This window comes from Manacus candei, unplaced genomic scaffold, assembly GCF_025592945.1.
Source record: "Manacus candei isolate 608988 ecotype Guabito, Panama unplaced genomic scaffold, ASM2559294v1 h1tg000109l, whole genome shotgun sequence".
Lineage (NCBI taxonomy): Eukaryota > Metazoa > Chordata > Aves > Passeriformes > Pipridae > Manacus > Manacus candei.
The window spans coordinates 1,095,681-1,107,896 of record NW_026138157.1 but is presented as its reverse complement, the minus strand read 5'-3'; the positions used below and the strand labels follow the sequence as shown (position 1 = coordinate 1,107,896).

General features: G+C 42.6%; 1 protein-coding gene across 4 annotated transcripts in view; it reads left to right on the top strand.

The window, feature by feature from the left end:
* TRMT61A (tRNA methyltransferase 61A) overlaps positions 1-9,590 on the top strand; it is a 28,299-nt gene extending 18,709 nt beyond the window's left edge. For all 4 annotated transcript variants that reach the window (XM_051769545.1, XM_051769543.1, XM_051769546.1 and 1 more), the window contains exon 4: positions 8,178-9,590. In XM_051769545.1, the coding sequence (XP_051625505.1) occupies positions 8,178-8,506 (329 nt within the window). In that variant the 3' untranslated portion in view covers positions 8,507-9,590. The remainder of the gene's footprint in view (positions 1-8,177) is intronic.
* The last annotated feature ends 2,626 nt before the right edge of the window (positions 9,591-12,216 follow it).

The window sequence follows — 12,216 nt, the reverse complement described above, 5'->3', positions numbered from 1 at the left end:
AACCCCACTGTTAGGCTACCTCAGTTACTACTGAAAATTTTCTAGAAAGCTTTCTGATCCCAATGTCATACACACTTTCATTAAAGCTAGAGTAAGACTTGTTAGCACTCTGTACCTACAGTGGTTACAGCTCAATTTGTAGCTGCTTTCCAGTATATCCTGGGGAAAAAAAAAAAATCACTGCACTGTACGATGCCCTTCCCATGCTCAAATTATCTAATCTAGTGAGCACAGCACTCAGCTGACTTCCCAGCTTAGAAGGCGCTGCATTGCGCAGACCAATTTGAATTATTTAAGTGGTGCATGCTTGGAATACTAAGCAGGGCTGCTTGAACAGTTCCAAGTTTTGAATCTTTGTATTACTACAGCCTTTAAAATCCTAGAAAAGGTATTATAGTCCCAAACTGGCCATACCATCTGGCTGTACTTTTCTGTGCTATGCTAAGTGGTTACATCTGCTTAGGCAATATAAATAATACTTCAAAATCCCACATCTTGTGTTTGTGAAGTGTCGTCATGCACTTTATGAACCACTCCAAAGGCGAAGTTGCTGATCCTTGCTGCAGTTTTTGCTGCAAACAGCCACCTGTGTCTGAGATCTGGTAGTAGTCTAAGGCTCATCTTTTGGGCTTCACAGTACCTGACTGACTTGGAGCATTTTTTTTTTTTATTTTCCATAGAAACAAAAGCTGTTTTTATTTTCCATATAAAATATAATTGATTGCAGTAGTAACATGTGCAGACTTACACACTTTTCTGTTTTATTCCAAATCATGCAGGCAGTTTTGTGATCTTTTTACTGCTGCAAAATCTAAAATATAACAGGTTATCTGTAACTGCTTCCTTTTCCCTACCACAGGCAGATAATTTTATAGTGCTCCTTTGTTTGTTTTCAAATAGTTAAAGCTCTTCTGCAGTAAGAACAGTCTGTGCACATACTGCTGTTACTCAACCCGAGGGTTAGTGCAGTGATAAAGCATCACTGGAGAAAATGAGTCCTGCCACTCTTTTCTGTCCACGCCCTCTCTCTCTCTCTCAGATCTGGACAGGGTCACATTTGAACCGTTCACACTGTGGGTTTTGTTGTGATGTGCCATGCCAATATCACAGCTGTACTGCCAGACAGTGGTAATTTAGTACCTAAAGTCTTAAGATATTTTGAATGAAAGCACAGCTAAGCAAAGTCCATATATAGCATTAGCTAGTCTTTAAAACCACAATACCCATGATAGAGTTCAGCTGAGACAGTATGTAAGAGAGAGTTCTTAACCTTAACAAAACCTTATCAAATCAGTATTTTCTCTCCTACTTAAGCTCAAGGTCCTGAGTAGTTGCAGCTCCTAGTAGGCTGAGTGTTAATGATCCTCTTTACAGAGTACATTTATCACTCACCGTGCCTTGCAGTATGCTGTAAATACACTACTTACAGCAGCTTGGCCTCCCATTTAAAGCAGTGCCAACCTCTGAAGAGCTGAAAGAATAAAAAATGGCACAGTAGGTTTGTGACTAGAAGGTTCTTGTTCTCTGGTGATGCACTCTGCTCAGGTTTGCATCTCAGCTGCATCCTTTTGTGGTGATTTCACCAGTCATACTTCCAGCAGAAATGCTGCTTGTAATACCTCTCAGGCACTGCTGCACTGCAGAACCTGCTTTCGTTTCCAGACCTGCACTGTTTTTCTTTTGCAGCATCTGCTGATTAATGCTTTTCTGTAATCGTAGCTCCTGTTCCCAGTATCTGACCTTGGTGGTTTTTGCAAAGTTGCTGTTAACCCCTTCAGGCTAAATTTTTAAAAATTAAGAAAATGAGAAAACTGTGAGATAACAAAAATACCCTCAATATTCTATAGTTCTTAAATGCCCTGAAACTTTTGACTCACAGTCATCTCACAGCTGAATACTGTAGTGCTTTGAATATAATTCTGCACCCACCTACTCTACCCTCATAAATACTGTCTATTTCTTCCCAGGCTGTGGAAAATGAGGGAGAAACTCACTGGTACAATACTTTTCATACAGATTTTAAATTTTCAGGTAGGGAGATGGAAAAATACAGCCATATATTAGATTGGATTGGCCTCTTGCATTTTAAGTTGGTCCCTGGTGGTGTTTAAGTCTGAGTCACAAAATTATTAAAATCACCCCTCTTTTATTGCCTTTCTTTCTTTAAAGATTTTACTCTTAAATTCAGACTTTCTGTTCCCTCTTGAGTATCATAAAGTCTCTAAATTACAAGTTTGTCAAATTATGATCCTTGAGATACCACCTGAATCAGGCAACATGCTACTGTCAGTTCTCCCTCCCCCCAAAAAACTCTGCAGGTAACGTTCCCTTTGAACATCTCTCTGTTTGGCCTCTGCATTTCCTGCCACGACAGAAGCCCTTCAGCAGTACTCTGTAGTACAGCTGGTTTTAATTTCCAAAGTCCTTTATTTGTTTCTCTTGTACACAAGGGACAGGTCTAGTTTGCATTTTTCTCCCTTGGCATAGCCATTGATTGTTGTCCTAACCTGCCAGGTTTGGTTATTACAAAGGCTGTATAAGAGCATAAATAATCTCTCATCCTCCCAGTCACCTGTGGTGCAGGTAAGGCATTGCCTAGTTTAGCTAGTTTCAATTTTCATTTGGGCTTGCCTCCTTCCTCCCCTGGGATTTCAGAGAGTACCATGTCCATGTAGAAAGACTCACTGGCTATTTTTCTTGAGCACCAGAGGTTATTCGTGGTCCCATTTTTAAACCACCCAGGTGTGGCTTTGAGGAGCAGCTGAAATCCATGGCCATAACTCTCACACCTGTGGTGTCTGAGGAGGGAGTACCCCAGGATGAATCACACTGAGGGGCAGTGACATCAAAGCTGATGTTGTTTGGGGTCAGGCTACCTCAGGAACACACAGGGAATGTGTTGGGGCAGGAAGAGGAGCCTGACAGTCCGGCATGCTGTCATCCTCCACCCGTGCAAGTGGTGCACTGGTTGGTATCACCACTTCTCATGTCCCCAGGATATTATTTTGGAACAAATGGATGAAGCAATAAATGCCTGCTAAAATACCAGCACCAGCCTTTGCTTGTGTAGCACCTGCTTTGATTTCAAGGAGAATTAACTAAAGGGGAGATTAAAGATCCACAAACTGACTTTAATTGCAGCATGTACTCTCAACATTGAGAGGCCATCTGGTCTAGTGCAAAGCCGCACCACTGGGATCCAAGACCCGGTGCTAACCCACAAAACAGCTTCCTCTGTTTTCCAAGCACTGGCTGTTTGCTGAGCCAGCCCCAGTTGTTGTATCTCATGTGAGAGCATCACCCTGGCTTGGGTCTGTCAGGGATTGGTAGGTCAGGTGCACACAGTGGGCCTGGCCTGACGTACAAGTGACTCTCTCACATGTAGAGAGTTAAGCAGAAGGATTCCTGCATCAAAATCTACACTGTGGAAAACCAGCCAAAGCTACTGGCTTTTACACGGTTTGTAAGAAGTAGTTTGGGATTAAAGTATACTTAAAGAAAGTTGTTAGGTTTTCTTTCCCAATTTGGAGCCAACTGATTTTTAAATTTCCTCGTTGCATACTTTTTCCAGCCCATAATAATGAGCAGGAATAAATTCCTTTTGGATGAAGCACCTACAAATGCAGAGGTTAAGGTCACATTTGCAGAAAAATCACATCAAGCTCCTATTAATGAGCTGGCAAGTGATTTGGAGAAAATTCTCTTTTCTGAATCAAGAAATATCCTTTAATTTCTTTCAGCAGCCAAATCCTCTAATTTCACTTGTCAGGGAAGCTACATCAAATCGCCCACGAGCACACGCACTTAAAGGACATTCTGTCCCCTTTTACAGAGGCAATATTTTTAGTGTCCTACTAGCAGAGAGTAAATGCCACAGTGATGCTGCTCGGTGACTCTCCTGCCTCGCCCCTACACAATGATAATGCCTCTGTGATTTTTTTTTCTTCCTTGAGATCTTTGTAATGTAATCTTCCAAATATGACAGTGCAGCCAAGTCTCAAAACCCAGAGCTGTGTTCTTTTACCAGAGGTAAAAATGCTGTGTTGTATTCTTTACATCACAGAATCATTTCTAAAATTACTGGCCCTTTTCCCTGAAACTTAATGGTGCTGCACTACATGTGTTCTTTTTGCATCTCCCGAGTAATACTGGAATGATGAAAAAACTACAGCGTGTGTGACATATAACCTACAGCAGAGCAGATTGCTGGGACACGTTTTCTGTATCATAAGCATGCACTGGAGATCTTGTTAATTGGGTAGCACTGAGATTTTCCATACTTGAAACCAAATGCAGTTATTAGCTCAATAGAACTGGTAGAGGTGTTAGTCCTTGCTCAGACAAACCAGAAGCAAAATTGTTTGTTGGAGTTGCACAGGAATATTCTGGGAACTGTCCTTGAAGAAGAAGCAATTTCTGAGGCACTGGCCTCTTGTAGAGTGCAATGGTGTGTCCCTCAATTACCAACTAGATCCTATCTGTTAAAATGTACAGTGCTGTGTGGATTAAAATCTTCTCTTTAATTTGCCCCTTCCCTTAAGCTCTCTTTTCTAATCATTGCAGTCTGAATCGTACTTCAGTTTTCGTATCCTCTCGACTCTGTTGCTGGTTACAATGGCTGCCAGGACTGTGTGGGCTTGTTCCAGCCTGTGGATTTGGGACATTTAACCTCTCCACTAAATGCTTCAAACTAACTCACTCCCTGTAAAATTGAAGGTAGAAAAAACTTAAGTCTTTCATACAGTCTCATTATTCTCTTCTCCTCAACTGTAACACTTGTCAGATGCATTATACATGAATAAACACATTTTTAGACAGCTCTTCAGATCAAAAAGCTCACACAGCTTCCCAATGTGAACAGGATTAATCTCTCATAATTACTATATCAATTTATGATGACACATAGATCTCATTAACCAAATTTAGGAACGGTAGCTCTCCTAAAAGGAGATCTCTGAAAGAACACAAATGCAATTTGTACAATAAAGTTGCCGTTCAGATGTTTTCACTGCTCACTAGTCTAGTCCACCCCCTTGTGATCCACAGACAGAGCAGGGTGCCCCAGTGAGCCAGTGGAGAGCGAGGGAGTACGTGTCTTTTCTTCATTCACTGAGGAATCCTTGGCTTGGCAAGACAAAGCAATGCATATTCAAGTCCTTTAAGCTCTAAAAGGCTCTTGCTGTCTAAGGGACAAGAGGGCTCTCAAAGAATCTGAGAACTGTGAATGCTGAAATCTTGATTTATATCTGTTTGGTGATTGTGACTGAAGGGGTATTGCCTAGCTGGTAATCCCAGGGGTACAGAGGGCAGCCCACAGTGTGGAGAATTCAGAAGCATCTGGCCTATTGAAGATGACAGTGTCTCTGCTCCTAGGACAGATGAGCATGTCCTTCTGCATGCTGGTTTTCTACTTTTTTTTCTGGTCTAAACACACCATAGCAATTGAAACTTCCTAAATGTTTCTATTTTAGACAGCCTCTCACAGTCTGGAAGTGCAGTTTCATTTTTGCCTTCCAACCTTCTGCTAATTGTAGCTTTCCAGTCTTCTCTTAATATCTGCTTAATCAAACAAATCCAGCCTGCAAGTCAGATCTGGCCTGCCTGATGGTGTGTGCAGGAAAAAGCAGAGGGGATCCCTCTCGTGCTTGTTAGGATCTGTAGGGATAGATGCTTGCTGAGTTTGCTTCTAAGCTATTTGTAGGTATATTTATTTGGAGGGGATGTGTAAAAATATCCAGAACAATAGGTATGAAAGGAGAAAAAACAAAATTGGCAGAACTACTAAAACCCACTGGATGGTCTCAGTTACATGGAATACCAGCAGTTCCACTGTTTTCTCACTCTTCATAGCTGAGAAGCTTCCAGCAGCACAGTAAGTCAAGTAACGTTATTTTTTGCGCTTCCCCTCTGGATATTGGCTATTGCAAGCAAGAACTTTCTTCCCAGCCAAACAGCTTGGAGGCCTGTTTTCTGTAACCCTACTTCCCCCAGCAGTTGGGAGGAGGCAGGCTGATAAATCTTCACCAAGTTTGGTGTTGACAGTGCTGTGCTCAGCTGACCACCCTGAGGCACAAGGACGGGTGCTCTGCCTTTAATTGAAGGCTTGACAAGAACCGTAGGTGGCTTTGCAGCTTGTATGGCAACAGCTGTGTGCAGGCTTCTGAGTTTTCGACTGTAAATCTAGAGCATGTGAATTCAAAAGCCTAAACATATCTTAAACCCCTTGGAGTCAGAATAAATAAGAACAGACTTATTGTAAATGTGAATATAATTCGCTTTTTTATTGCAATATAAAACAGCAAAACCAAAAAGCCTGAATGAAATAGTAGTAAGTCTCTGGTCGCTCTGCAAATTCTTGCTTTGCAGACAAAGAGTAATTGTGATCTGACATTTAGCTAAGTTAGACATTTGCTCAGTTCCCTACACAATAAGAATATAAAATCTTTTCTTTATAACAAATGTGCTTCATAGTAGCTTTCTAATTATGTAACAGAATTTCTTTTCTTAGCTTTTCTGTTTTACATCTACAGACATGGTGGAAGTGTGTAGTGCTTTGGCCAGAAAAGGTTAGCTGTCTGACTGGGAAACATTTTGGTACTGCTGGCCATCCTGATGAACACACAAATCTAATTTCATGGGAGCTAACGGACTGGGTGTGCAATTAAATCAGCATCCACAGACTTGATTAATAAACTCACATACCAGCATTAATTTTGCAGGTTATTATTAGATTTGAGTTTTAATTGTCACTCCAGGGAATTAATTGTCCAGGGTACTTTGTTCCGAAGATCCATGGTAAGAACCCCTTGCTGCGGAGACTTTATTTCAGGACTAAAATTAAATCCTACTTAGTGTATGGTGGATTAGTGGTTGTGGAAAGTGTTCTTCCCCAGGCAGTACCCAGCACATCATTGCTGCACAGTAACTAGAGTGCTACAGTGATGCTTTCAGACCTGATGCTTTCTTTTTTTAGTGATATGACTTGAGAAATGAGAAAGAAAAAAAAAGGGAGTTTGAGATAAAGCAGGCTTCATATAGTCCCAGCATAGCCTCTATTTTTAGCAGGATGCTTTGCTCTGACTTGCACGGGTTCTTTAACTACTTAGACAACTGGCGTTGGAAAGCTTGACTGGATGAGCCTGGGAGAGGACTGAGAGGGAATGCAAATCAGGTCAGCAGGCATTTTCACCTAGTAGTAATAAGTAAAACAATAGCTAAAGCTGCATTGCCCAGTGTTCCTTCCTCCTGCACAAAAGCTTTTCAGGAAGGGCAGTTGCCTTGGGGGACACTGTGTCCTGGGTGAAAGCACATGCCCTGGCTTTATGGCAGACAGTGTCCTTATAATTCTTTGATCTGATTTGGCTGTGGCTTTTTGGAGTAAATCTGAATCATTCTATTCTCAGCTGCTAAGGTGACATTGTAGCACTTAGAAAGGTGTAAGGGGCCTATTAATACTCTGTATTTAGAATCAAAAATCAGAACTGTGCACAGACAAGGAGACAAGTGTTAAGTTTGTCACTTAAAAGTCCTATCCTAGAGTTTTACAGCATTTGCTGTAAGCCTGCCCGATGTGATATCCAGTAAGCTTTAATGCTCAGGAGTCATGCTAGTCAGCTTGACTAAAAGGGTAAAGCCTTAACAGCACTCCATCTATGGCCTGGAGAGATCACTTTATTCTGCACACGCATACCATCGCTCCCAAATAAACACAGCCGCTTTTGTCAGGGGTGTGTGCACGCGCGCTTGTACTCGAATGAAGGCAGCGCTGTACAGTGTGTGGAGAATGACTTCTGGCTTTGTGTACATGCCAGCTTCACTTTGGTGCCTCAGTCCAGAACTTTGGATGGTGATTCCAAAAGGGTCCACTGCTGTGAAGGGATCGATTTTTAACAGTTTTACTGTGAACAAATGTAGTGGGCAACATTGGATGTGGGAGATGAATGAATTTGCTGTTGCGGTTTTTAAAGGGTCTGAAGTGGCTCATGGGGTCGTCCGTGTTTGATTTTGTGCTGACACTTTAAACATGCAGAGTTGCCTCATGGAGTTTTTCTTGAGGAATGTGTTCACTTTGTCTGTATAACAGTAATTCTGCAGGCATCTGGGAGACATTGAAAAAAGATTAAAAGTGCGTACTTTTGTTTTTTTCCCTCTTTTCCAACACCTGTCTTATTTTGCAGGTGGCCGCATCTGCTCCTTCTCCCCCTGCATCGAACAAGTTCAAAGGACCTGCCTAGCCATGGAAGAATATGGTTTTACAGAGATTAACACCTTGGAAATTCTGCTCCGAGTGTACAATGTAAGGACAATTAGCTTGCAAATCCCTGACCTTGGAAAAGCAGCTGAGGATAATTCTGGCACTGGCTTTGACAGCAGCAACCCATCAAACCAAGGTAGCCCGGGTGCTAATCTGCAGCAAGGGACTGTGCAGTTCAAAAGTGGCGTGCCACTGAGGGAGATGGTGGGGCACACTGGGTACCTGACCTTTGCCACCAAGAGCCTGGTTTAGTACAAGCTGAGTTCGTGCCGTCTGGAGTGGGTTCTGTGTGTGTTCTGTTTTCATGGCGCTTTTCTGTAAGGCATCCAAATTTTTACTTGTCAGGGAATTCCATATATAGTCAGATTTAGTTGGAATATGCTTTGTTTAAATAGCACACAAGCATTAACCAGAGCAGCATCAAGGGAATGTTGAAATTCTGGAATGGTGCTCCACTTGCTGTCAGAAAGAAGATAAATTAATAGTGAATGGCCATTCAATGGAATGAGCAGAATAAAGATTTCTTCCGATAAGAAGGCAAAACAAACAACATACAAATTGCAAAGAAGTTGGATTTTTTCCTCCTTTTTTTTTTCTGAATTACTTTCCAAGGTTTATGGGGTTTATTTTTTCCTAGCACCATTAGACACTTTGTTTTTTTAACTTTTCTAGTGTCCATGTTCCTCTTAAAAATGTGAAAGTGCCTCCTTCCTCCATTTTAGATAAGAAATTCACAAGATTACAGGGTTGCCAACACAACTGTTCACAGAATTAGTGTTTCCTTGGAATAGTGTTCCAGAGGATTATTGGCAGTGCTCAGGAACACAACCTCTTTCTCCATTCCAGACTGGCATTTGCAAATCATTTCAGTTACACGGAGGTCAAAGTGTGGTAATTAATGGCTTTAGTTTAAATTGGTATATTGTGTTCATGAGTTCGTAGTAGAAATTTGAACCTGGATCCATACTGTCACTTTCTAATGGAACATCCACTTTTATAGTTGATGAATCCACTGTGAAAATTCACTGAACAGCTGGTTAATATTATCTGAACACCTCTTTGTAAGTGGCTGAGGTTCCATTTGTTTGGTGGTTTATTTGCATTATGGTGTATTGTTTTCCTGCAGCTGAATGACAGAAAGATTGCTTTTGGCAGGATTTCTGTCTCCAAATTGCATCAATAATGCATACTTAGTAAAATCCTCAACCAGCCTTATTAATTAAGTTTTCAGATCATTTACTCTTTGGTCTTCCATACAGAGCTGGTGGGTGTGATGAACCGTTTGAATGCTGGATTACATTTTGTATTTATAAATTAAAATAATTATGCAAATTTATTAAGTTCCTTCTTTATTTTATTTTTAAAAGTAAAGTCGCAGATATTTCTATTCCAGCCACTAGTGCTGTCACTCAAAGCGTTTAGCTGTGCTTTGCCCTCGGTACCTGAACATATTGATAGCCCTGTAAGAGAAACAGCCATTCATAAACTGCTGCCTGAACATTTAACCTGATATCCCTCCCCCATTCCTGACAAAAATAAACAAAGCTAAGCTTTTAACGTGTTATAGCAGAACGCTAATCCATAACGGTTTAAAGAAAGCTCAACCGATCACGACAGCAAAGATAAACTGCTGAGCAGATTAAAGGCAGAAAGCAATTCTGTTGAGCTAAATCAGTTATGTAAGTTGGCCTACAACTGCAGCATTTCTCCCTAAATTATGTGAAAGTTCCCTCTCTGCCTCTGCTAACGTTCTCCAGGCACATGCAGTAAACTGCTAACACTGCGTATGGGGTTTGGTGGCTGTGTTATAATGACGTGTGTGTGCATATGCACATGTTTGTGTGTGCTGGAATCACCACAGGAGCATGGCTGAGGTACTGACAGACACCAGAAGAGAGGATGGAGGAATACAACCTTAATGCCACAAGGCCTGTTCTTAACTTTCTTCAGGGTGATCCTCATTCACTAACAAACGGGATACCCAAGCATCTCCAGGGATAATTCCAGCCCCAAACTTGATTCTTTTTTCCTGGCAGACCTTATTTTAAAATAATGTAACATTTAAACAGGATTAAAAAAGAGCAAAGTCACGTTTCTATCCTACAAATAGACATGGAATGGAAATACCAATGTGTCTTCATGGAGTTTGAAACAAGGCTGATGCCTTTTTGCCTACAAAGCCCAATTCAAAACCCCTTGAAATAAACCATTGACTTTGCTTGGTCCCTTATTGATTTGATCCCTGCTGAGGAAGGGCAAGCATTGCGTAAGAGGAGAAGGATTTCATTTCTGCCTTTGCAATATTAAAAAGGCTTCTGTGTTTTTGTTGCCAATGGCAGCCATGGTCACTCAGCACCGCTTCCTGCTGTTGGTTTGCTGTCAGGGTCACAGGGAGGATCCCACACTGTCCAGCATGGGTGGTACTGTGCTGCCAGACCCCCCACTGTTTAATGCTGCTTATGGTCACCTGTGTTCTGCATTCTGGCCACATTCCCTCCTAAAAGTGGTAAATCAGAAACGTGGGTCTTTCCTGCCATGCTGCAGGAAATGTGCCTGGGCCACACTTCCAGAGACTCATTTCTCTTTTTAATACATTTTGGTCTTCTCCAGTCTGGAACGAAACACCTCTTCTTCCTGCCCTGATGCAGTTCAGTTGGCAGGTTGCACGTTTTCACTGCTGCTGTGCACTTGGATCCCTCAGTCCTTGTGGACAAGCACTAGGACACAGCTCTGCCTGACAGCCAGGTCCCGTTGTGCTCCGTGCCCTGGAAGCTGGCATGGAGAGCAGTCTGTGACACCTTGCAGCCTGCAAGGCACACAGCAGTGACTAAGAGGAGGCTTGTGAAACACTCAGAGCTCTGCTGCTGTTTTTACCTGTGCTTCAATTAAAGCATCACAGATCTGTATCTCACTGTGGTTGTTTCCTGCCTACCTGCTAGCACAACAGTGGTCTCTGAAGAAAATCATAAATCCTGCTTCAGAACCTTAAAGGGATAAAGTAGCAAAAATGCCAAGAACTCACTCGTCTGCCTTATTTCCTGCTCTGCCTTCTCCTTAGGTACTTTGGGATACGTGATGGTGAGGAGATGGTTCTTCCTGGGAAGTGTTCCAGAGATGAGGGTTCTGGTTCACGCTCGCTCCCTTGAGAGCACATCTGTGCTCCATTAGTCCTGGTGAACGGGATGAGTGCGGAAGTCATGGTGACCTAGAGAGGAGGGGGGCCCAGAGATGCAGCGATGTCTTTGTGAATACGGGTGCTCATGAAGCAGGGTCTGCATCATTCAGGTGCAGGAGTGCGCTGAGCAGCCTGTGTGTCCCTGCCTTACCAGGTTCTTTCTGGACAGAGCCTGGAAAACTGTGCCCTCCTGGGTGTTTGGTGCTCCCAGCTCACCTCTGTGCCAGTGGGAGCAGGGCAGGCTCAGAGAAGGAGGGTTGGGAAATGGCTGGGCTCTCGGAGGCTGTGGCTGGGCTCCGTCCTGGCTTCTGCTTGCACAAGTATGAGAGGCACGATAAGAGCAAAGTGGGAGAGTCAGCATTGCATAACCATGATGTTACAGCAAAGGTACGTGCAGCTGTGACCAGTCAAAGGGAGTTGTTTTAGTACCAGAAAGTTCCATCTGTGTCACCATGAGGGAAAGCATTTACATGCTGCTTGGCCTCTCAAGTGCTCCTGAGGAATTATGTTGTTCAGATGCCAAAAGAGGGGAGCCAGACTGTGTTATTTCCTTTCTCCCTACGTGACAGCTTCTAAACAGGAATGAATCTGCATCAGTATCAACACAGGGAACAGAGAAACCTTGAATTAATTAATGAAATAAAAATAATCCTCACTAGTATCCAGCCCTTTACCTGCATATCTCACCCAGGAGCTCCGTGTCCTTTTGCAGCTGTTCAGGACAGGCTGTTCTCCTCTGCCACAGGGCCACAGCTTTAAACTCTGAGGTGAGCTGGCTGATATGCTG